This window comes from Serinus canaria, chromosome 4A (assembly GCF_022539315.1).
Source record: "Serinus canaria isolate serCan28SL12 chromosome 4A, serCan2020, whole genome shotgun sequence".
Classification (NCBI taxonomy): Eukaryota; Metazoa; Chordata; class Aves; order Passeriformes; family Fringillidae; genus Serinus; species Serinus canaria.
In genome coordinates, this window is record NC_066318.1 from 17201932 (window position 1) to 17224339 (window position 22408).

At 45.3% G+C, this 22408-nt stretch overlaps 2 protein-coding genes across 51 annotated transcripts in view; one reads left to right on the forward strand and one right to left on the reverse strand.

Moving 5' to 3' along the window:
- The window catches only part of ABCB7 (ATP binding cassette subfamily B member 7), a 35014-nt gene extending 29932 nt beyond the window's left edge, over window positions 1–5082 (forward strand). The window contains exons 14-16 of the mRNA XM_030228850.2: window positions 359–462; window positions 1929–2036; window positions 4528–5082. Of these exons, the coding sequence (XP_030084710.1) occupies window positions 359–462; window positions 1929–2036; window positions 4528–4746 (431 nt within the window). The 3' untranslated portion in view covers window positions 4747–5082. The remainder of the gene's footprint in view (window positions 1–358; window positions 463–1928; window positions 2037–4527) is intronic.
- Window positions 5083–5524: 442 nt separating this feature from the next.
- Window positions 5525–10316, reverse strand: LOC127059599 (uncharacterized). Of its 50 annotated transcripts, XM_050974321.1 has the most exons (5): window positions 6311–9432; window positions 6236–6269; window positions 6147–6194; window positions 6065–6105; window positions 5525–6023 (listed from the first exon to the last, which is right to left on the reverse strand). In XM_050974321.1, exons 1-5 carry the CDS (start codon window positions 6733–6735, stop codon window positions 5525–5527), a joined length of 1047 nt encoding a protein of 348 aa, XP_050830278.1. In that variant the 5' UTR covers window positions 6736–9432. The 50 variants fall into 50 exon arrangements, 40 of the variants coding, with proteins under 40 accessions (XP_050830278.1, XP_050830279.1, XP_050830275.1 ...); XM_050974322.1 differs by lacking the exon at window positions 6236–6269 and having other exon boundaries at window positions 6147–6228; window positions 6311–9433; XM_050974318.1 differs by having other exon boundaries at window positions 5525–5982; window positions 6065–6194; window positions 6311–9433.
- Window positions 10317–22408: the final 12092 nt, after the last annotated feature.

A 22408-nucleotide genomic window follows, 5' to 3' on the forward strand; every position in this document is an offset into this window, starting at 1 on the left:
GAGCAGAGCTTAGGACAGGTGAATGGGCTCCTACTCCTAGGTGTACAGAGTGAGTAACTGTACAGCATTGTTACTCACCCATGTCAGACTCTTGCCTTAGAGCAGATAAAAAATAGTTCTCTGTCCTTTTCCAAAAGGATGAGCAATCTTGAATCACTAAATTTACCAGGGAGCAGGAACTTGTGTGCTATCTTATGTAACATGTCAGACATTTGTCTGCAGTGACTCTGATGTCTATTAAAAAAGGAGAAAAAAACCCAACAACCAACCTTCCAAAATCATGTCTGCTGTTGAATTTAGACTATCACAATTGTAACTTAATATTTTTTCTTTTTTTTCCTCTTTCCCCCTCATTCAGGAGGAGAAAAGCAAAGAGTTGCAATTGCTAGAGCAATGTTAAAGGAGCCACTTATTTTTCTCTATGATGAAGCCACATCATCTTTAGATTCAATTACAGAAGAGGTAAATTGGGAAAAAAATTCTAGAATTTAGGTGATACAATTATGTTACTTCTGATGCTTTTCCTTGTTCTTTTCCTCTCAGAATTCTGTTCTTTTTCAAGTGTTTTCTCAGTTTTATTAAGAGATGCTATGTTGAAGCTGTTGTCCTAAAGCATGGAGCAGAGAAGCTCAGTCCATCTACCTGGAGAGAGTGAGGGATATCAGCTGTCTCTGGGATATTTTCTGTTTTCACTCTGGAAGTCCCATTCACCTTGACACATTCATCCCTTGAAGCTGGTACAGGTGGCCATGAAAAAATCACTCTGAAAAGTTGAGACATAATGCAGGACAAATCCCCCTGGTTTGTTGTGCAGCAGATGCAGGTGATGTAGGTGTGACCTGCAGTGCTGGAGTTCATTTGTGGTCATTCCACAGGAAGGGCTGTGCCATGGATGTGGTGACACAGTGACAGGAGCTGCATCAGCCTTCATAACAGCATCTTTGTTTAAGCACAAAACTCTCAGCACCAGCAGTAATTCCCCAGACTGATGTCATCAAAAATGAGCTAAGCTGCAGCTCTGCTCACTTATGCAGATTGAGTGAATTTATTGACCTGTAATCACTAAATTATTTCATTTTCCAGATGCAAAGAATCCAGAGGATGAACTGTACATCCATGTAGCACAGCTCTGAAATTTAGCACAGCTTCCTCGTGGGCCAGAAATGTCCACATCACACTGAGTTCTCAGATTTTTCTTCTCTTGTTTTGCTGTGTCTGTGCAAGCAAAGCAGAAAGTTTCAGAGTAGAAATGCACTTGGAAGACAGCAAATGAAAATGAGGCTTTTCCACAAGAGTATGCCTGGAAATGGAAATGTTTTCTGACAAAAAATTTCAGAGAAATAAAGTGGACGCTTCACTTATGGTAGTGAGGGCACAAATTCCCCATCAGTGCTCCTTGCAGAGGGATGTGGTTTGAAGGTGGCATAGAGCTCACATAGGAAACACTGGATAGCCAGATAGATAATTCCCAGAATTGCTCTGCCTTTGTTCCACATTAGCATAATACTGAGAGGGATTTTTTTCTTGAACAATCATGGGAAAGCATTAATATTACAACCACGAGGAGTTCTTATTTTCAGATGCTTTTACTGCTGTTTGCTGCTTGTGTAGCATGGCTCCGTGGGGAAGTTTTTCCTGAAATGAAGTGACACTTCTCTTCCTTTGTCCCTGGGGATAGCTGTGTTTTTCTGTGAATACAAGCTTTTTTTTCAGTCTGAGGCTTTAGCAAAACCACAGATATTTTATGTTTGGGGCTCTTCAGTTTCTCCTGTACATACTCATGGCTGTTTGTTATTGGGAAGCTGTAGCAGTACCAGAGATGATTTTCAAAACTTATTTACAGTAATTTGCATATTTCCAGCAGCATTTTATTTCCCCTCCTCTCACTCAGGAGTGTGTAAGAGTTTGTGTCTATTGCAATCTTGCAGAACATTCTCAAAGCCATGAGGGACATGGTGAAGCACCGGACGTCAATTTTCATTGCCCACAGGTTGTCCACGGTGGTGGATGCAGATGAGATCATCGTGCTGAATCAGGTGAGGGCTCACCTGCTGCTGTGGGACATTCACATCATGTCAGGTGGTTTAGGGCCTCTGTGTGTCCAGTTTGAATTGTTGCACTCCCACCAAGCTGCTGGAAGTTTTTTCTTTGGAAATGAACCATGTTTGAAAATTCCAACCCAAGCTTGGCATGTGTGACTATCTTGTATGTTGTTATTTTTATGCCTTACTGTTGCATGTTTTTAATCTAATTTTGTGCATGCTTCTGTCATGTGAAGTTTCCTAATGTGTTCCTCCAATTTATGCTTCACTCTCATTGCTCAGGGTCTGTTTTTCACATACATCCATTTTTCCTCTCAGTGGAAGGAGAGAGGACAGCATGTTCCGTTTCCATGCAGATAGAACTATTGCAGGATTGTTCAAGCTCATTATGTTAAATGTGAGCACCATTCTCTGTTTTACCTGTAGAAAAGTGGGATTGTTCCCTTTCTGTAGGGTTCTTTTCTAAGAAAAAGCCAACATGTCTCAACATTTGATTCCCTAATATCAGTGTTCAGCTGTTACCTCATACTCATCCAAAGTCCATTTTTTTCTCTATTATCCATATCTGGCAAGAGATTTAAACAAACAAATGTCCTTAAGATAACTTCATAATTATTCTTTTAACTGATAATGCTGAAAGTACAGTGCTCTAATCTGCTGATAATAGAGCTAGATGTTAAATAGATGTTAAATTTATCTCTGAGTTAATTTTTACCAGTTGCTATTTATAAGCTTGTGCTCATAGGTGTCTTTAGTGACTTAAAATACACATCTAAAAGCAAATAAATTATTCTTACACTACATTCAATGATTTCAGGGACAGTTAGAACCATATCTTTATGAAATAGTGACATTTGCTACACAAAGCTCAGCTTTATATGAATCTCAGGATGAAGTAGTTGAATAAATCAGTTGCAGTGCTCCATGGAGTTTTTATTTGTTTTTGATCTGCTTTGTTTTTTCAGCTTTTGCTGAAAAACCCTCTCCTAAGGTGTATCCTTCCTACAAGTGCACGTTAAAACATCTCACAAACATTTTGTAACGTGTCACAAGGCAATTGGCAGCTTTTTGTTTTCCATGCAATTTTTCACAGCTTCCTGAGAGCGTGTTTTGTGTTGTAGTGTAACTGTTAAATTAAAAATAAAAGCACAGCCTCGAACTGTGAGGGAGCCAGGGTGCTTCCTTTGCTGAAGGATGGAATTGTGGATGAGGGAGGCAGTGTGCCTCTGCCATCCCAGCAGGATTCATGTGTTAGCAGCCAGATAAATAAGGCTCAGGAGCAGGGATGACACAGGGTGATTGTGGCTGGTTTTGCGTAGCAATGTTAATCAGGGAATCACAATTCCAGTACCTCTGCTGAGGTAAAATCAGAATCATTCCTGGGTGAGTAAATGTTGGAGTAATGGTACAGATCCTGATGCTGTGGAGCTGAGCAGAGAAGTTCCATTTTCAGGATTGGTCAAGACTTACTAAAAAAAGCCATAATTCAAAACCTGGTCTCTGCTCCAAATTAATCACTTTAAGAATTTAAGTAAATTCTGCATTCTGTTGATCAAGTGTATATTTTTTCAAATTCCACTGGCATAACTATTAATAGAAGTGCCAAGACCCAAATTTTTTCCCAGCTTGTCCATCAGCAGATGTCACAAGGAGGGAGATTTAATTGTAGATCAGAATTTAGAACTGATATCAAATCCATGTAGTTGTCTGTATAATGATAAGGAAAAGTAGCTGGAGAATGAATTAATGTATCAGTTTAATTTGAAGTCAGTGAATGTGTCTCTCTTACTAGTAAATTAGTTTGGGTTTTAGAAGAGTGATGGTATTTCTCTGTAGGGTTGGAGTTCTCATGGGACTCTCCTCTCCAACTCTTCCTTTCCATGCTGATAGTCAGTAAATCATCTCTGCTCCTGAGAACAGCCCAGAGAGCCAAACTGCTCACACGTTTTTCATGGTGGTGATTGCAGGGACACAAGCTACAGAGCACCCATAAAAGCACAGTTTACACTAATTGTTTTCAGGATTTGATCTTAGATGTGCTTTGCTTGTCTATTATAAACCCCTCTCTGTCTGCTCTTCTCTTTTAGCTTCATCCCCTGTGTTTGTTACGGAGAAAAGATAAATCCCTGTTTATTTTGGTACATTCATGTCACCTTTGCAGGAGTAGTTGAACACCTTGCTCCTCATATAGAGGTCCACATTTACTTTAGATAACTCCTCCAGTTTAGATAGGAAGCTTTCCATGCTGGTGAGCTTTAGATTTTGCACCTGCAGTCCGAGAAGAGCACAGCTCCTTGTTTTCAGCTGGCAGTGCCCACGCAAGTGAGTGCACTGTGCAGTCAATCCTTCCTTGCTGTTTCAAGCTCTTCCTCATTAATAACTGCTCTAATCCATACTGTGAAAACAGTTTCCACAGGTCTACAGGCTGGCCTGTTGTTTAAGATCTGGGAATGTGGATTCCTGACTTCCTGCCCTTGTTTTGCAGGGTAAAGTTGCAGAACGAGGCAGGCACGCAGAGCTCCTGGCAAACCCCAGCAATCTCTACTATGAGATGTGGCACACACAGAGCAGCAAAGTGCTCCACAGTCACAACCACCCAAACTGGGAGGAGAGAAGTAGCCACACATCCAAAGAGGAGGAGAGGAAGAAGCTAGAAGAAGAAATTATCAACAGTGTGAAAGGCTGTGGGAACTGTTCATGCTGAATAGGATCCTGGATCTTGTATAGCAGGTTAAAAATGCACAAGAATACAGTGAAATACAGCTCTTGGGTTTTTTTAAGTCAGCATTCAAAAACTTCTGGGTTTTGCAATTTTTGGATTTTACAGTTTCACAGAGGGACATAATTTCAACCAAAGGAGTTCTATTTTTGCATCTTTAGGAATCTCTAATATTCAGTGGCATCTGCAAGAGCTGAGCTTTTTCAAAAACTTTAAACTTCCCAACCAAGGGTGTAATTTATGGCAATTTTTAGGCACTGATAAATTCTCCTGGTAGTTGCCTGATGTGGATTATTAAATTGTAAACAGATTTGTCCTTGATTTACATTATTTCTCATCATTGATGGTTGATAAATGCGTCATGTTTTAATTGTAATTGGGCTAATTTGAACTCATTTGCTAGTGAGGAAAATGCCTTTTAAATTCTTCAGTGGTGTTCTGGTTTAAAATCTTCCTTGTAGAGAGTAAGAACAGCCTCAACAAAATACTATACTTCTAGTAGTAAGCTAAATATTGGAATTACCCCTCTTACCTTTCAGAAGCACCTTTCATACTGCACTATCAGGAAATGGATTGGTATTATTCTAAAGGAAAACTAATAGCATTTTTAAGTGAAAAATGAACAAATCCAAGTTCAGGATTCTGTATCCTCAGCATCTGCTGTAGCAGTCAAAGCAGAATGAAGTTGCTCTTTCTAGTTCAGTCATGGTCTTAGGGAGCAATTAAGATTCAATAAAGACTTCCATAAATTTCTGTTATCTCATTAATGTATGAGAAAATGACCTGGATAATGCTGAAAGCATTGCTGTAATAATCTCCTCATTTCAACAACCAAAACTTCTCCACTGGGAGGAAACCTCAGTCTTTGGGATCTGCAGGACACTGGGGGGGTGTCAGGTTTGGGGGGGGCTGCAGGGGTCACAGCTGGGAGAAGGTGCCAGAAGCTTCCCCTGTATCCAGCAGAGCCAAGGCTGAGCACATAACCAGCAGGGCAATGCACTGCTGGGATCACAGATTTGGGAAGGGAGGAAAAGCCTTGTAAGTGTAAGAGCAACTGCAGCCAGAGAGAGGAGTGGGAAATGGGAGAGGAGCAGCCCTGCAGACACAAGGGCAGGGAAGAAGGAGGGACAGGAGGAGCTCCCTGCAGCCCATGGGGGTCCACGATGGAGCAGAGATGCACCTGCAGCTTGGGAAGGAGCCCTGGATGGAGCAGAGATGCACCTGCAGCCTGGGAAGGAGCCCTGGATGGAGCAGAGATGCACCTGCAGCCTGGGAATGAGCCCTGGATGGAGCAGAGATGCACTTGCAGCCTGGGAAGGAGCCCTGCATGAAGCAGGGATCCACCTGCAGCCTGGGAAGGAGCCCTGGATGGAGCAGAGATGCACCTGCAGCCTGGGAAGGAGCCCTGGATGGAGCAGGGATCCACCTGCAGCCTGGGAAGGAGCCCTAGATGGAGCAGAGATCCACCTGCAACCTGGGAAGGAGCCCTGGATGGAGCAGGGATCCACCTGCAGCCTGGGAAGGAGCCCTGCATGAAGCAGGGATCCACCTGCAGCCTGGGAAGGAGCCCTGGATGGAGCAGGGATCCACCTGCAGCCTGGGAAGGAGCCCTGGATGGAGCCAGGGGGATGTTCCCAGAGGAGCCTCTGGGGGAAGCCCACACTGGATCAGGCTCCTGGCAGAACCCACGGGGAGAGGAGCCTGTGGTGCAGGAGGTTTGCTGTGACCCCGTGGGGGACCCACCCTGGAGCAGCCTTTCCTGAAGGACTGCACCCTGTGGCAGGAGGACACATGGAAAAAACCCATTGAGGCAAGGGAAGAGAATGAGGAGGAAGGAGCAGCAGGGACAACGTGATGAACTGACCACAGCCTCCATCCCCCTGCACTGCTTGGCAGGAGGGGGAATTCTGAAGTGAAGTCGAGCCTGGGAATAAGGCAGGGATGGGAGGAAGGTGTTTTAAGATTTTGTTTCATTTTCTCATTACCCAACTCACACTTCTAATTTGCAGTAAATGAAGTTAATTTCCCCAAGTGGAGTCTGTTTTACCCGTGACGGTAATTGCTGAGTGGTCTCTCCCTGTCCCTGCCTTTCTTGTGTTCTCTCCCCTGCCCAGCTGGGTGGGCACCAGCATCCAGCCAGGGTCATCCCACCACAACAGGGTTGTATTTTTAGGCCCTGTCTCTCCAGGGAAGTTCACCATCTCTTTAGCACGAGCTATCCTGGTGTAATTCTTCATGTTGAATTTAAGAATTAAAATCTTTCTCTTGGATGCTGAAAAATAACTTTGTTATTTCTAAGGAATTACACTGGTATAATTACATTGATATAATTACATTTGTAAATCAGATGCAAGATTTCTCAGTGTGGGCACTAGGGAAGGGCTGAATTTGGTGCTTGTGGAAATTTAATTGCAAATAGAGTTTATTTTTTTGTTATACCCCTCCCCTACAACTAAAAATAGGAACATAACTTAAAAGGAGTGAAACCTTTTCTAGTTACTTGGTTTCTCTCTCTTAAAATGATTGATGAAAAACCAACCTGGCATCAATCTCCAGTTAAAAATTATTCTAAAAGCACTTTAATTTTCATCCTTGCAGTGCAGAAGCAAAGTGAAGTCCAGTTAATGTAGTGGCAGTGCAGAACTCCAGCTTACAACTTTGCCTTTATTTTACCTAATTGTCTCCTGGTTGAGCTGCTGACATCAGTGAGGGGACTGTAATGGTGCAGTTATCTCCCAGCTGCCAGAAATAGCAAAGGTTTATTGAAAATCTTATTTATAAGGAATCTCCCTTTCCTGCATTGTGACAAACCCCAAACTATGGCTCTTCCCCTGCTCTGCAAGAGCTGATTTTGGAATTAATCTGTCTGCTGTTCATGTAGCAGGTAACAGGCAAAAGCTGTAAATAGTAATATTGCAATCCTCAGTTTGTTTTCCTTTTGACACAAAGATGAGAAATTACTCTGGTCTGAAATGTGGAGGGGAAGGGCTTTTCTCACTGAAAAGGTTTCCATGTTCCAGGGCTTGGACATCCTAGAAGGGTGCCCAGAATTGGGAATTGTCTGTGAAATGTCTGGAATCAAAACCCACTTTAATGCCAAGTCTGATTGTGTTTGTGAGGGACAATTTCGGATGAAAGCCGATGGATTTATCACTTGGATTGGACTTAGCAAGGACTGAGAGTCTTGGGCATTACAGGTTTGGAATGAGGATGGTTTTCAGGTGGTAAATGCTAGGAATGATCAATAATTGTTTAAATCTGTAGGGTTTGCAGATCTAAGGCCATTACCTGTCTCTGCCATCCTTTTGGTTCCTGTGGATGTGCTGCAGCTCTGTCCAACTTCAAATGGAATGGCAGGAGGGAACTGTGAACAAAGGCAGGTCCTAAACCAAGAGGCTGCTCATACAGTAGAATATGTATTTAAAGAAGTGCACTGAGTTTCTGGAGATGACTGAAAACTTTCTCATGTCTTGGAATTGCTGGGTAAACTTTCCTGGCTTGGTGGTGACTGTATTGGGGTGAATTGCTGTGGAGATGCTGCAGCAATACTGGGTGAGTCTCCTGTCTGCTGCAAAGTCAAACTTGTGCTCTTTTTTATTTTTTTCATTTAAATGTTGAGGTTTTTATTCCTGTACTGTGACTCCAAAGTGTCACCACTGAAGCAGATGCTTAAAGCACTGAATGGGAGAGTGGTGGCTTTGGAGAGACTCAGTGACCTTTAGGACAGTCTGCCTGGCACCTCTCAGAAAAGCCTTACAATTCTCACAGAGACAGATTGATCTGGGGGCTCTCTCCCAGCCTCAGTGGATCTTGGTAATTCTGCTCTGCTGCAAACTGAAACATCCCTTTTCTAAACAGCAGCTTTTCATATTCTGGACTCGTAGCTGGTTGTTGTTCAAGTTATCTACTCCCATTATAAAATCTTTGCCTGCAATTTTAGAGTAGAAAAAGACATTTTTTTCCTCTTCACTTTCTGTTTTTAGAGAAAATGTGTTTGTAGAAAATGGACTTTAAAAAGGGGCTGCTGCTTGCAGTGTGTAGTGATCTTTTAACTGTGAACTTAGAGAAATCAATCCTAATTTCCATGTAAAAACTTTTTAGGCTCAGGATATCAAGTCACAACACAAATTTTGGGCTATTTTAACCTCCAAGTTAGGAAACTTAACGAGTTATTGGCAGGGAAGTTGTGCTTTTTCCAAGTGGATGTTCAAAGCTTACTCCTTGCAGATGTTCCCTCAGGTTATCTCAGCTCTTCTGTTCCATGGAGGTAGGGTTACCTACCTACATCTCTCAACACTGAGATTTTGTTTAAGTTTCTTTTCAGAATGGAAATGTAAAACTTACATTGTACAGGAAGGTGACATGTTCCAGAAAAACAAAGCTCAGCTGAGATGAGATTGTGTAACCCTTCTGCTGGAAGACTCCTTACCCCACTCCTGTCCTTCATCTGTGTGTAGATAATTCTTACTAAATAAAGGATTTATCTTTGTGAATAGAAATGGCTGTCCTGTCACAACAGCTCTTCCAGTTTTGCAGCAATTCCCAGAGGAAACAGTCACTGCTGTGGAATGTGAGTCTTAATTCAGCAATTGTTTGTGGTGCTCGGTGGTGCCAATGGAGCAGGTAACCAATCCCAGGGTGTGGGTTGGCATAGGGTGGCTGAATTCCAGTGATCTGTCAGGGGTGAGTTCATGGATCACACCTGGATTCTGCCCCCCCTCAGCATTCACACCCCCTGCATGTGTGTGTGGAGCTGCAAAAGGAGGTGAGGAGCTCGTGTTGGCTGCATCCCTCTGATGGGAATGAACGTGCTGTGAGAAGCCTGACTGTGTCTTGCTTTAAAACACTGTGGTTTTATAAATGTAAGCTCTTAACGTGTGCTCAGTCAAAGGAGAGCAGTTTTAAGAATCTGCTTGAACCCTTGACATGACAGTGTAGTCACTGACTGGATTTCTAATTGCAGCTGTAGCTCATTATCAAAGCAGAATGCAGGAAACATTTATTATTATAGTATTATTAGTATTAATTACTGCACTGCACTGTATTGATCTGAGCCATGACAGCCACTGTCCTGCTGTCACTGAGCTCTCTGAGGCTGTGCACAGGGTATGGTGCAGGATGGATGGAGGGCAGATCCTAGAGCAGCCTGGCGTGTTTCAGGTTTGACTGGATGAACTTTCAGCTGCTAAGTGTTCATGGATGGAAGTACAAGAGGTAAACTGTAGATAGATATATAATAATGTATAGAACAGACAGACTTCATCTACTTCTTGACTTTAGTGGATCAATCTAATGTCTTTTTAAAAAAATCCTTAAATGGTTAGTTCTTGAAAACTATCTTTTAAATTCCTCCCAGGTGACTTTTGACCCTTCTGCAGATGTTGGGACTAAACTCAGGGAATAGCCTTACCCAGCCTGGAAAACCAGCAGAAACCTTGAGAGAGGACTTCTCCAGAGGCAGGTCTTCTGGTTGGGGTGTGGGATCTCCTTCAGGTGAGAAGTGTCAGTTGTACTCAATGGCACAGTGGATTTATTAGTTAAAAGAAAAAGAGCCAAAATGCTTTGCTGGTGTCTTTGGGGCAGAATTTAAAACAGCATCCCCAAAGCTGAAAGAGTCATGTAACATCTCAGCTCCCCCACATTAATTTCCAGTTTCTAATGCCCTTTATAAAATTGTCACGTAAAGCATCTTAAGTCACAACAACATAAACTTGTAAAGCTCTCAGCCTTGTGCTAGAGAGGGAAAAGGAGACAAGTTCTTCCCCTCTATTATGGAGAAGAATAAAGAGCCTGGAGCAGAATACATCAGGTGGTGGGGTGTCTTTGAGTGCCTTCTGCAGGGCTCTGCAGGTGTCAGCTGAAGATTTTACTGGCCTTGTACACACACCAACAAACATTTAGAAAAGTGAGACTGAAGAGATGAAAAGATTCCATATTGCTCTTGTCAGAGAAAATGCAATGTGAAGGTCAGTCTGCAGTTGGGAGGGAACCATTCAAGAACAGCAGTGGAGGAATGGGCTGTGAGCTTTTAAAACATGGAAATGCATCTTCATGTGTTTGCTCACAGAGTTGTAAAAATCTTTATTTCTTCAGTGAATTGAAAATCTTCCTGGCTTTTGAAGAACACAGATAAAAGATTCAGCTTATTTACAATTAAAACCAGGGAATGTTCTCTGGGGAAAACAGTGTTTGCAGAATCTGTAAAAGGTGATGAGTGATAGCGCGTGTCGATGCCGCTACTTGCGATTGCAGGAACGTAGGATACTTGGCAGGATACAAGGGAGGGGGAAGAGCACAAGGCACAAGTATTTTAGGCTGGAGTTGTTCCTTCTGCCTTGTGGAAATTGCTTCACTTCAAAGCCCACACAAGGACTATGATGGTAACACACACACACACGTTTCTGAAATCTACGGGGTAAAAATTAATGACCTGATGTTGTACAGTACTGAGGCTTTTTTTTAAAGAAAATATTTTTTACAGTAGTTCAGTGTCAGAGGAAGGGAAATACAAAGTGCAGAGCTTGGATTAGTGGAGAAGGAAGATCTCCATTCAATCCCTTCACTCCCAACAGTGAGTGCTAATCTGGGCCCTGCATGACAGTGGCCACGTGCAGGGTCCCCTTGGGCTTTGTGTGAGAGCTGATCTCTCCTCCTTAGACATGACCTTACCTTGTGCCTTATCTTCCTCCCTCTCTCCTTATTTGGGCTGTAATTTCTAAAAATTAAATTCTCCCTAAAATGTTTCTTGTCTATAAACTGGAGGAAGCTTTAGCAGCTTCAGTCTTAGGGCTGGGCTTTATCCCACATGTTCTGTGGAGAGGTGCTGCCTCCAGAGGTGCCCTCAGTGGAATGGGACACTGAAGGCTCCTGTGCTGCCTTTGGACATCTGTAGGCACAGCCTTGCAGGGAGAGGTTTGCTCAGTGAAATGCTCCTTGGGGAGCTGGGTCACAGCCTCTGCATATTCCAGTTTGGCCTTCAGGTCACCTGAAAGAGCAGCCTGCTCCAACAGCGTGCTCCAGGTGGTTCTTGTCTGCTGGCTCAGGTGGTACTGGGGTTCTCCAGGTGTCTCATTTTCAGCAGCATGTCTGGGTGAAGTAGCTGTGCTTCCAGAATGCTCAGGGAGCTTTGCAGACAGCAGCCTGTGCACGTGATTCCCACAGCATGGAAAGATCCATTTGAATGCCATATCCACTAAAAATCAGTGTTTACAAGAGCCCTGCTTAGTGCTGCTGCAGAGAGCAGTCCTGGCTGCTGAAGGTGTGTTGGGGTGCTGTGCTGCTGCAATATGTGGAGCAATTGCATTCAGTCTTCTGCTTTCTTACCAGTCCTGGAATTTTTGATGTTAGGAATCTCCAGCTGCACACAGAAACCTTCTGTCACCAAATGTAGAATTCCATGGCTAAAATGTTACCACCTGAAGAGCAGCATGAGCAAGATTTAGCCCATTAAGTGGGTTTTTAATAGTTGCTGTTGCCTGAGCTATGCTCCCAGCAAAACTGGGAGTTGGAACTTCGAGCAGTTAATGAATTCTCAAATCAAAATATGTTGTACCAAAAAGTGGCTGAAAGTTGCTTAAATATTCCTAAGATTTCGTGCAACTTCTGTCTTAGGTTTGCACATGAATTACTTTAATTCTGTTGGATTTAGCTGAATATTTCCATGGTGCAGTGGCATCGAAGCTGGGAAGAATTTATTGGCACAACAGCCATGTGTCCAGCATGTGCTGGTGTGAGGTGTTTCCAACAGTTTGGCTCTTCCCTCAGGAGGTGTGTTTGTGATTCACAGGTGAGTGATGCTCTCAGCTCCCAATTCATACAGGAAATGCCACACCATCGAGCCCTGGTATGTATAAATGTACTGACTATGTCCAGTGAAAAGGAACAACAGAAGCTAGGCTGCAGCACTGAAATTATTTCCTGATGGAAATGGTCCAGGAATCACTGACAGCAAGTCAAATGCAAATAGCACTCCTGAAAACAAAATGGAGCTATAAAAAACTACTTTTTAGTGGATGATCAGCTCTGGAAGCTGAAAAAAGGTGAGTTTTGTTGATTATTTTGTGGGATCTGTTTAATAAAATTGAAGGCCCTAAACTTTCTAACTATTATTTAATATTCTAACTGTTATTTAGGCTTCTGGGAAGCAGTCAAGTTCCAGTAAATAAATGCCCATGTGGTTCCAGTAGGTATCTAGAAAAGCAAATCCTCCAAAGGGCTGTTTTCAGAGTTGATAGCAGAGTCCCTGTGGAAATTCCTTCAGTGGATATAAGCTCACATCTAATGGCAGTCTCTGATTTAGGCCAAAGCTGCTTTACTGACACCCAAGCTGTCCTATGGAGATCCCGCTCTAGCTGAAAGCCACACAGACTTTCACAGCCCATAAATCCCACAAAATACATCTCTTAAGTACTTTACTCAAAGGAATGTTAAGCTCTTTTACTAAATCTCAAATTACAGCTATGTGACAACTCAGAGTTTACAGTCTGACAGCTCACGTCATCAGTCGGAGCGGGATGAGCGGAGTCAGAGGCGGCATCGCTTGCTGCTGACTTGCAGGGATCTGGTAATAACAATCCACTGGAAAATGTTGGAAAGCTGTGACAGCCTGGGAATGGTTTGTGACATCTGTTAAACACACTTGTTTTTATTCCCACTGACTGCAGCAAGATCCAGTGATATTTGATGGAGAAGGAGTGGTTGTGTTCCAGAGCGGTTCCCTCGAGGACCCACGCCACCAAGCAGGTGAATTTCTATACAAATGACCACATCCCAATACTTGAGCCAGATTAAAAGGAAGTTTCTCAACAGATTGTTCCTCCCAGTGGCCAATGAACTCTGCAGGAGCAGGAGATGGAGGAGGCTGGTGAAGCCCTGGCTGCTGAGTGCTCTGGGGTGCCCAGCGCTGGCTGTGTGGGGAGTGAACACTCACCAATGACTTCATGGTTCAGAGCAACTCAGCCCTGACTTAAACTGAAATGGGCAGTGCCAGGAGAGCTGTAAACTCACAGGTGCACCAGTGTATCTGAGGTACTCACACGAGGCATAAGTGTGAGCAGCCAAGGAGAAGAGCTGTGTCTTTCTAAAGACTCCCTGGATGAGTCAGTTGTGCCCTGTGACTGGATACAGGGCTCCTTGCAGTGCAGCTGAAGTTTATGATATGTTTTGTAGGCACAATCTACTTGTTTTAATGCACACTTGGCCTGAAGTTCTTACTGAACCTGCTGTAAGACCTGTGGCACAGGAACTGAAGGAAACATTGGTTTGACAGCACAGCCAACTCAACCAACAACCAATTCAGCCAGTGCTGCTCTTTAAAATAGGTGCAGAAAACACCATGGCTGTAGAGAAAACTGTACTTGCTGCGTCACCCAGCTGTTCCAACAGAGTTTTTGAATCCCAGGCCCAGTTTTTGCACTGCAGACTGTACAGCAGAGGTGGGCAGTGGCTGTGAGTGTGGCAATGAGTACAGAGGGAAGCCCTTGGCACTGAGTGCTAAGCTGCTGTCCAGCCAGAGGTTATCTGGGCTAAGGAGAAGCTGGGATCAGCCTGGCTGAGGCTGATTGAAATGTTTGGATACCCACTGGCTAAATATCCACAAAGAGAGGAAATGAAATAATTGTTATTTTAAAACTTTTCCATTTTTTCCAAAGGCTTCTCCAGCAGTTTGTGAGCCTTTCCAAGGACTCCATACCTTCCCTTAACCTTCTCATACCTTAAGGCAGACAAGGTATGAGAACAATATAATCTAACAATCCTCTATCTTGAAGGTCTTCTCCCACCTAAACAATTCAATGATTCCATGGTTTTGTAATCTATAAACTAGCTAGGAAGAATTAGGGACAAGTTTGATGCAAGGAAGGTGTGGTTACCTAAACCCTGGTGTTTCAGTCCACTGAAACCAGAGTGCTTTTTGCTTGGGAAGTGCAGAAGTGAATCCTTTAAATGTGTGTGACCTTTTCTGTAAGAGTTGCCTCAAGTCCAACATGAAGACCTGCAGCCAAGTCCCTTGGTCACACACACCCTGACACCATCCTATTTCTGAGGAGCAGGACCAATGTAAGGAAATGCTGACACAGCTGAGAATATCTGTTTGTCCTGGAACATCTCTAAAAATGTCCAGACTTCAGCTTAGATGAATGTCTGTGGATCTCAAAATCTTGGGCCTGCCATCACAAAGGGCTCTATAAAAAGGTTGGAAATGGAGAGGCTGCTGCAAGTCCTGTGGATAATTACCTGGCTCCGTGTGCAGGAAGGTCACTTCACACAGGCAGTGCAATTACCTCCTGGACAAATGGAAAATGAAATTGCAACCTTGTGTGTGATTGCCAAGAAGACAACCCAAAGTGCTGGCTATGAGCAGAACCTCTGCCCTCTGTGTGGCAGGAAAGCTGGCACTGTTCTCTGGAAACAATGCATTTGAAAACGTCCATCTTTTAAATTGTGCCCTTTCAAGATGTCCAGTGAAAGATGATGAGCTGCTAAGTGTTTGCAGTGGTTTCTGCAGCTCTCAGTCGAACAGAGAACTCTCACCACCTGAGACCTCCCAGGGTGCTAGTGGGAAGCTAAAACTCAGACTGAGTTTAAGCAGAGCCCAAGCTGACAGCAGATACAGGGCTTAGCTGCAGGGGATGTGATGCACTGGAGAGGGATTGAATGGTCCTGTGCTGTCAGTGATAGAGTCATCACAGAATAAGTGGTTTTTTTTTCCTTTTTAATTACTCAAATTAGGGGCAAGGAAAAACCAGTATACCAGCACTATGCTGCCCAGTGGAAGTCCTGTCCTGTTGAAGGTGGAGGCAGATGATTGATAGGTCTTCTGATAAGCAACAAAAGAAAATTCACTGAGAGATTATGAATGAATTCTTTTTTTAATTCTTGGTTGTAGTCACTCAGCATGTAAAAAACTCCTTTAGTTTTAATTTTACTCTTAATTTTGGGGAAGGTACTGAAGGATACAGGAAGCACCTTGAACTTGTGCTTGCTGTAGTGATTCTTTGTGTTGTTGAAAGCAAACATTTGGCTTAAGGAAGATTTGCACAGGTGTAAAGCTTTCCTTGTATGAATATTTAAGCAAATAGGGGTCTGTCACTGAACTGCAATTTAGTAATTTTTTTTTATCAGGATTTGTTGGGTTGGAAAGCATTTCTTCTGTTAGGCTATAAAATAAAAGGATTTATCCTTAAAATAAATTAATCAAAAATCTCTTGTGAAAATGCTGAAGCTAAGTGGAAGGTTTCCAGAAAAATCGAGCATTATTATGATTTTTTAAAAGTGTGTGTAAAATAATCCAGTCTTCCAAAAAGATGCTTGAAGTTGTTTGGATAGAGTTGGCATCTGCCAGAGTCGAGTCACACATAAGATAACATGATTGACCATTTTTGGCATGGGATGGGCTAAATTGGCTCATCTGTTGGCTGTCAGTCTCTTCTGAATTAGATCCAAAGCTTTGTAGGCACGTTTCCATCTGGTTAAGTTTAGGACTCAAGCTGTTTATATATTAAAAAAAAAGTATTTTGTACCAATAACAATTTCTAGAAAAAGGGTTTTGCTTATGTTCCATTTTGAAACTATTTGGTTTTCTTTCCTGGTTAAAATAACCTCCTGAAGAGTGAAAGATGATGTGTCCATGTATTATGTTAAGACCCTTGAAACATGCAAATAAAATGGAAAGAAATTAAAAATTTTATATGTACATATTTAAATATATGTATATATGCATGCATATCATTCTGTAATATGTGACTCCTCTAAATTGGAAAACCAGATTTTAAGTCTGCTAATATTTTAACCATGTGCATTAGGAAAGGAGGATGAATACATGCTGTTACACTCACATTGAGTCTTTCTAAGATTGGCCTTGCATTATTTTTATTCTGAATATTTGCCATCTGGCACTGGGAGCTGCAGTATTTAGTGCCACAAATAATAATGAAAAATATGGTAATAGCTTGTGATACTTTAACGTAAAAATATAAGACAGAGGGTATAAAGCTCTGGGCGTATGATCTTACAGCTGCCAAAGCATGTTGTTCCCTCTGCCCTTGTTTTCCATAAATGAGTCTTTGATTGGAGACAGCAGCAGTAATGGGAAAGTCATTGGTTAATGCACATTAATGAAACTGCGTTACTGGAGTTAATGAACTACAGTCCTGAAGAAAAATGAGCAGGAAAAATGCCAGGGTTTGTGCCATTGTGTTCAGGTAGCTGTGGCTGCACCCAAGACACGCCAGGAAAATGTCTCTGACTTCAGATTCACCTGACAGAGAGGCCTCTGTCTTTTTCAGGTCGGACAAGCCCCATAGAAATGCCTGAACTTTAATCGAAATTGCCTTTTCCTTCCGTCTCCCCCCATCAAGACACAATGAGGAGACTGTTGCATATTCAGCAAAGCTGTTGTTCTTGCTGCAGTTAAATTGCATAATTAGATGGGGCTTAAAGAGAGCTGAGCCTCGGTGATTGTGCAAGCTGAGGCAGAGGTGAGACCAGCTCAAGGGATTTACCCAGGGGAGTTGCAAACCAACCCAGGGAACTGAGGTGTTGGTGCTTCAGGAGAACAGTTCCAGGATGTTTGGGCTCAAAGGCAGCAGGCATTTCCTGAACGCTCCTTTCAGAGAGCAGAGGAATTCACCTTGATGATTTCTGTGAGATGGGTTTATTTCTGAAGGCTGGCCAAGCACCTCTGCAGATGCCAAGAGCTCTGTGTTTTGTGGCAGCTCTGTTGGCATTAAAATCAACCCCTTCCACCAGCTCTGCTCTATGGGACTCTGCTCACCACTGCAGCATCATCTGCACTTGAATCAAGAGAGAAAAGCACAAGGTGCCTCTGGGCACGAAGAGTTTAACATTTCCTAAAGAAAGGAAATAATTTACAGAACACTACAAGTAACATCCCCATCCACAATAAACAGGGCTTGGCTCTGCTGGTCTGTGGAGCAGCCCCAGAAGTGGCACAGTGCAATGGGAAGGACAGAATTGCTAAAGAGGATTTGAGTTTCCAGCTGTGGCCAAAGAGTCCTGACCAGCCCTTTTGGGCTCTGCCATCCTCACCCAGCACTTCCTGGTGCCAGCCAGCTCGGCCAAGGCAGCCACTGGCCTTGAACCCTGGAATACCAGAAACTGCCCTGCACCTCTGCAATTCATCCTTGCCCAGGCCATGGATTTACTGCCTGTGAGAAGATCAAATCTGCAGTGAATCCACAGCAGTTTGTGACTCTGTGATGTCCTGATCCCTCTGCCTCCTCCAGGTTTTGTTCCAACCTGTGCTCTGGCTCACTGCAAATACACCAGGCCATGCTTGAGACTTTTTGGCTGTTCCTGGTTGCTTTTCTTCTTCCCTTTTTCCCCTTTGTCCCCTGCTAATCCAGCCACCTCCCCTGAAGTGGCCGAGGTTGTTATTCCTGCCAAGGGAACGAGGGCACACAGAGCCTTCTGTCCACAGAGCGCTCGCCTTGGCCCAGGCACAAATGGGAGCTTTCCTTCCCTCCTGCTCAGAAGGCACCACCAAGGAGGTGTTTGGCCATGGAAACTGGTAAGAGAAATGCACCATTTCAAGGAAGATTTACAATCTAAAGTTGAGATGTTGAAAGGAAGGTGGGAGAAAGGAAGGAATAGGCAGGGACAGATTTGGGGGGCTCAGAGCCCGTGAGCAGCACAGCTTAATGGGGCCAGGGGAGCCTCAGAGGCTGTGACCCTGCTGGAACTGCCTGACTTGAATAAGGAGCTTTTTAGCCTTGTGAGGCAGGGTTGGGTGTCTTTGGGGTGTTTGGTGGAGCAAGGAGCCTGCCAAGGAATGGAGAAGGCTGGAAACTCCTCTGGGACCCTCCTCACCTTCGGTCCTTCCACAGCTCTGCCAGGCACGCTGGAAATTTGTGTTTCCCCTCAAGGTCAGCGACTGCCTTGAGCATCTGCTGGGTATGTCTGGACCATGGGGGCAAAGAGAAGGTGTGGAGTGAACATCAGCTCTGCTCCTGCAGCTGCTCTGAGACAGAGCTCCGGGGGGGGTGGATGCAAACAGCCAGGAATGCAGGGGGAGTCTGTCTGCAGCCGGGGGCTCAGCCTGCACTGCTGGATTGGGTGGGTTGGGACGGTTTTCTGACAAAGCTGTAAAGCTTGACAGGTGTGCCAGAGAGGAAAGGAGAAATTCAGTGTGTGCAGCTCATGATTCCAGCTCATTTCTTCTCCAGGAATGGCTTTGGGCTCAGTCAGAAGGACTCACTGTTTGCAGGCTCAGTGTTATTTCCCACAGCACACTGTTGCTTTTGAGTCGCACACCAGGATCTGGGAAGAAAAGAGGAGGGGCAGGGGGGAAATCCTTCACCCTCATGAGTCAAAACCCCACCCCACCTCCTGGAGTGCTTCTCATTCTGCCAATGATCTCTGTTGGACTGTTCTTGTTCAGAAGTTGGTCCTAGAAGTCTGAGAGAGTGGGGGAGAAATCCTCTCCAGCTGTTTGTGTTGGAGTAGGATAGGAGAGTGATGTCTTCAGCCACCCTACTGCCTTTCTTTCTGAGTTTATAAGGTTCATAACATCTGGGCAGCTTTCTGCTTGAACCATGCTTTACCAGGTTCACCCAAGAATGCAGGATCTTCTGAAAATCCCATTTGTGTTCTACTTGAGCCATGAGCAAACCAGAATCCTCTGGTGGACCTCTGCCTCTGGTATGGTTTGGCAGAGGGGCTATGTATGACAGAAATTAGTTGGGCCGCAGAAAAATAAGGATTTAACCTGTATTAGGTGTGCTGCAGTGGCTCCCATAAATCTGGAAAAGTAGGAATGATAAAGAAAAAAAGGAATGATAGAAAATGGACACTTGGAGACCTGGAAACCACTGTGGCATTGGCCTCTTGTCATAACCCAGGTTCTTTTCTCTTAGACTGACTCCTGCTTCCTAGAGAGACCAGCAGGCAGAGGATCCTGGCATATATCCATGTCTGGGCACATGGATTCTGTGTGAAGACAGCTGGAAGGCTGGGACAGATGTAAATGTCTGATCTGCTCTGTGGTACAGGTTGCAGTGAATGATCACAGTGCTGGCTGCAGCAGTGGAGCTGCAGGGGGGCAGGAGAACAGCAGGGCTGTGGGGCAGGGCTGGGCTAGCAGCACAATCACCCCTGGCTCAGGGACTGCTGATCCCTTCCTGCCAAAAGGAGCTTTCTTAGCACCTTGTTCTCACACCTGTGAGCCTCTATTCCACAGCCTGGAAAATAAATACCCTGCCAAGGGTACCCTGTCAGTGCCCCTTCCACACCTGTTTGTGGCAGTACATGGAAAGATCACAGTGCACAGACTGTTAATTTTCCAGATTGCCTGAGATGCTGTGCAGAACTTCAGGCTGCCTGTCAATCACTGTTCTGGTGGTTCTGAAACTGAAGGACCTTCAATGAGTGCTGTGGGTAAGTGGAACTAAAGGCATTGTAGTGTTTCAGAGCCCAAGGATAATCTTTGAGCCTTTATGTTTATGTTCCCCCTAAAATACAGCACTTAAATAAATACTTGGGTTGTCTTTCTAAACTGGATCCAGGTGCAAGGCTCACTTAATTGAATGTGTCTTTTCATCTCCACCAAGGCCCCCCCAAGTTTACTTCTAATCTTATCTTGGTGATTATACTCAGGTGATTGCCATCACCTCCAGCACACAGCTCCAGTGTGGCACCTTCCCAAAGGCACTGGCAGCAGCTGGGTGGGTCTGCCAGGTGCTTCTGGCCATGTTATTGCTGCCCTGGGAGGTGCCTCAGCAGAAGAGCTGCCAAATTTGCTTGTGTGCCTTTGGTGGCACTCTTCAAGGGCACAGCCCCTATGTGAGGTTGCCAAGGGCAAAACCTGGCCCCAGCTCATTTTGAAAGCAGTTCACGACCACCATCCACCTGTGTGTTTATTTTAGTGAGCACTGCCAGGTGTGCTGTCACCATCTCACCTGACCCTGATTAATTACTTATTTATATTACTCGAATCTTTCTGCCAAGAAAATGACGGGCTAGTGAAACAAAATACAGCGTTACAAACATGGCAAAGGCATAGGGACTGAAGTGTGTGATTCCCACAGCAAGGTGCTGAGGCTGGAGAGGAAAACCATAACGTGGGATAGGACTGGGAAGTGCTACTTTCCCAAAAACTGTGACACCACCTCATTCTGTGGCCTTGGGCAAATCATTGAGTGCTGGTCTCAGTTTCTGCACCCCTTCAAGCATGTGCCCTGACACAGTGGGAATGAATAATTTATTCACGTGTGATGTATGGCACGTCCTGGTTCTGGGTACTGCTGTTAATGAAGAAAAAATGCAATTAGTTCCTTATTTTGCAGTGCTGAAGATTCATGTGTAAAATGCTCTGAATTCAGAGAGCATTCCATATCTTGTCATATGTTCTTGTTTTATTACTGCATAGATGGGGGTCTCTGATGCTGTGGGAACAAGGACTAAAGTGCTTGATACTTTAATATTTTAACCAGAGAATTAGCTAATCAATTTTTAGACTGTATGCATTGTTTAAGACTAAAAAGCAACTCAAGCGATAACTCAAGACTAGAAACCTCTTTTAAGTATCACAGTGAACTTATATAAACCTAAAGGCTAATAGGTGTGTCTGGTTTGCCTTCTATTTGCTAAACCATTCTGTTGACTCAGGAGATGAAATAACAGAAGTTTTCCTCCAGTCCCCGGTGCAGAAACTCCGGCCACGGATCTCATGTGAGGGTGTCACAGAGACACGGGGCTGCGGGGGGGGGTCCTGCGAGAAGGGGAGGATGTTATCGGCTCACACACTCTGGACATGTTGGCTCCTGCCTTGACTGTTTGTCGCCCTCCTGCTCGGCAAAAGGCAGCGGCTGGTGCGTCCCTGCCTTCCCTCGGCGTGCCTGGCATCTCGGCAAGTCCTCAGCCATCCTGAGATGAGGCAGCCTCCTCCCGGGAATGGGCACCTGAAGGTAAACCAGTTTTAGACGCTGTTATTAATAACGTGATCATGAAAATAAATCAGAAAAGCTGCTGCAAGCCCTAAGGTGACTCCCATACCCACTATGGAGAATTAAGCCGGATGGACAGTGCTGGGAGCCAGTTCCACTCCCAGGCTCCGGCCGAGCAGTGCGCGGGGGGGGGGGGTGGGGGGGTGGGTGACACCCGCTCGGCCCATTGTCCCCTCCCCACCAGCCCGGCCCGTCCTTCCTTCCTTCCCCCGGCGCCCCTGTTCCCTCTCCCCGCGCCGGTGCCGCAGCCCCGGCCGAGCTCTCGGCACCTGCCCGGGCCTGGCGGCGGCCGCGCGCCCTTTATGGCCGGAGCGGGCGCGGTGCGCGCTCCCGCGGGCCGGGCCGGGCCAGGCCGGGTGCGGGTGCGTGGGGCGGGCAGCGGGTCCTGCTCCCGGCGAACAATGGCAGCGGCGGCGCTGCCCGGCACCTCCTGAATGGGCGCAGGCCTGGGGGGGCGGCGGCGAGGAGGAGGAGGAGGTGGAGGCAGCAGCGGCGGGGCGAGGCGAGGCGGGAGCCGCCGCCCCCCCATCCTCCCTCCCGCCCTCCGCCCGTCCCTGCGCAGGGAGCGCGGGGCCGGGGGGCCCGTCCGTGGGGCGGCGGCGGCGGCGGCGGCGGCGGGGGAAGGGGCGGGGGCCGGCGGCGGGAGGCGGGGGCCGGGGGCGGGCGCGTCCACCTGCGCGCGCCGG

Excerpts from the sequence above, each read along its gene's own strand:
- LOC127059599 (XM_050974305.1), bottom strand. The coding sequence starts at position 6,735 with ATGAAACAAAATCTTAAAACACCTTCCTCCCATCCCTGCCTTATTCCC. Across the intron at positions 6,229-6,269 it reads GGCTCCTTCCCAGGCTGCAG|GTGGATCTCTGCTCCATCTA; the intron begins GTGGATCCCTGC and ends CCCAGGTTGCAG.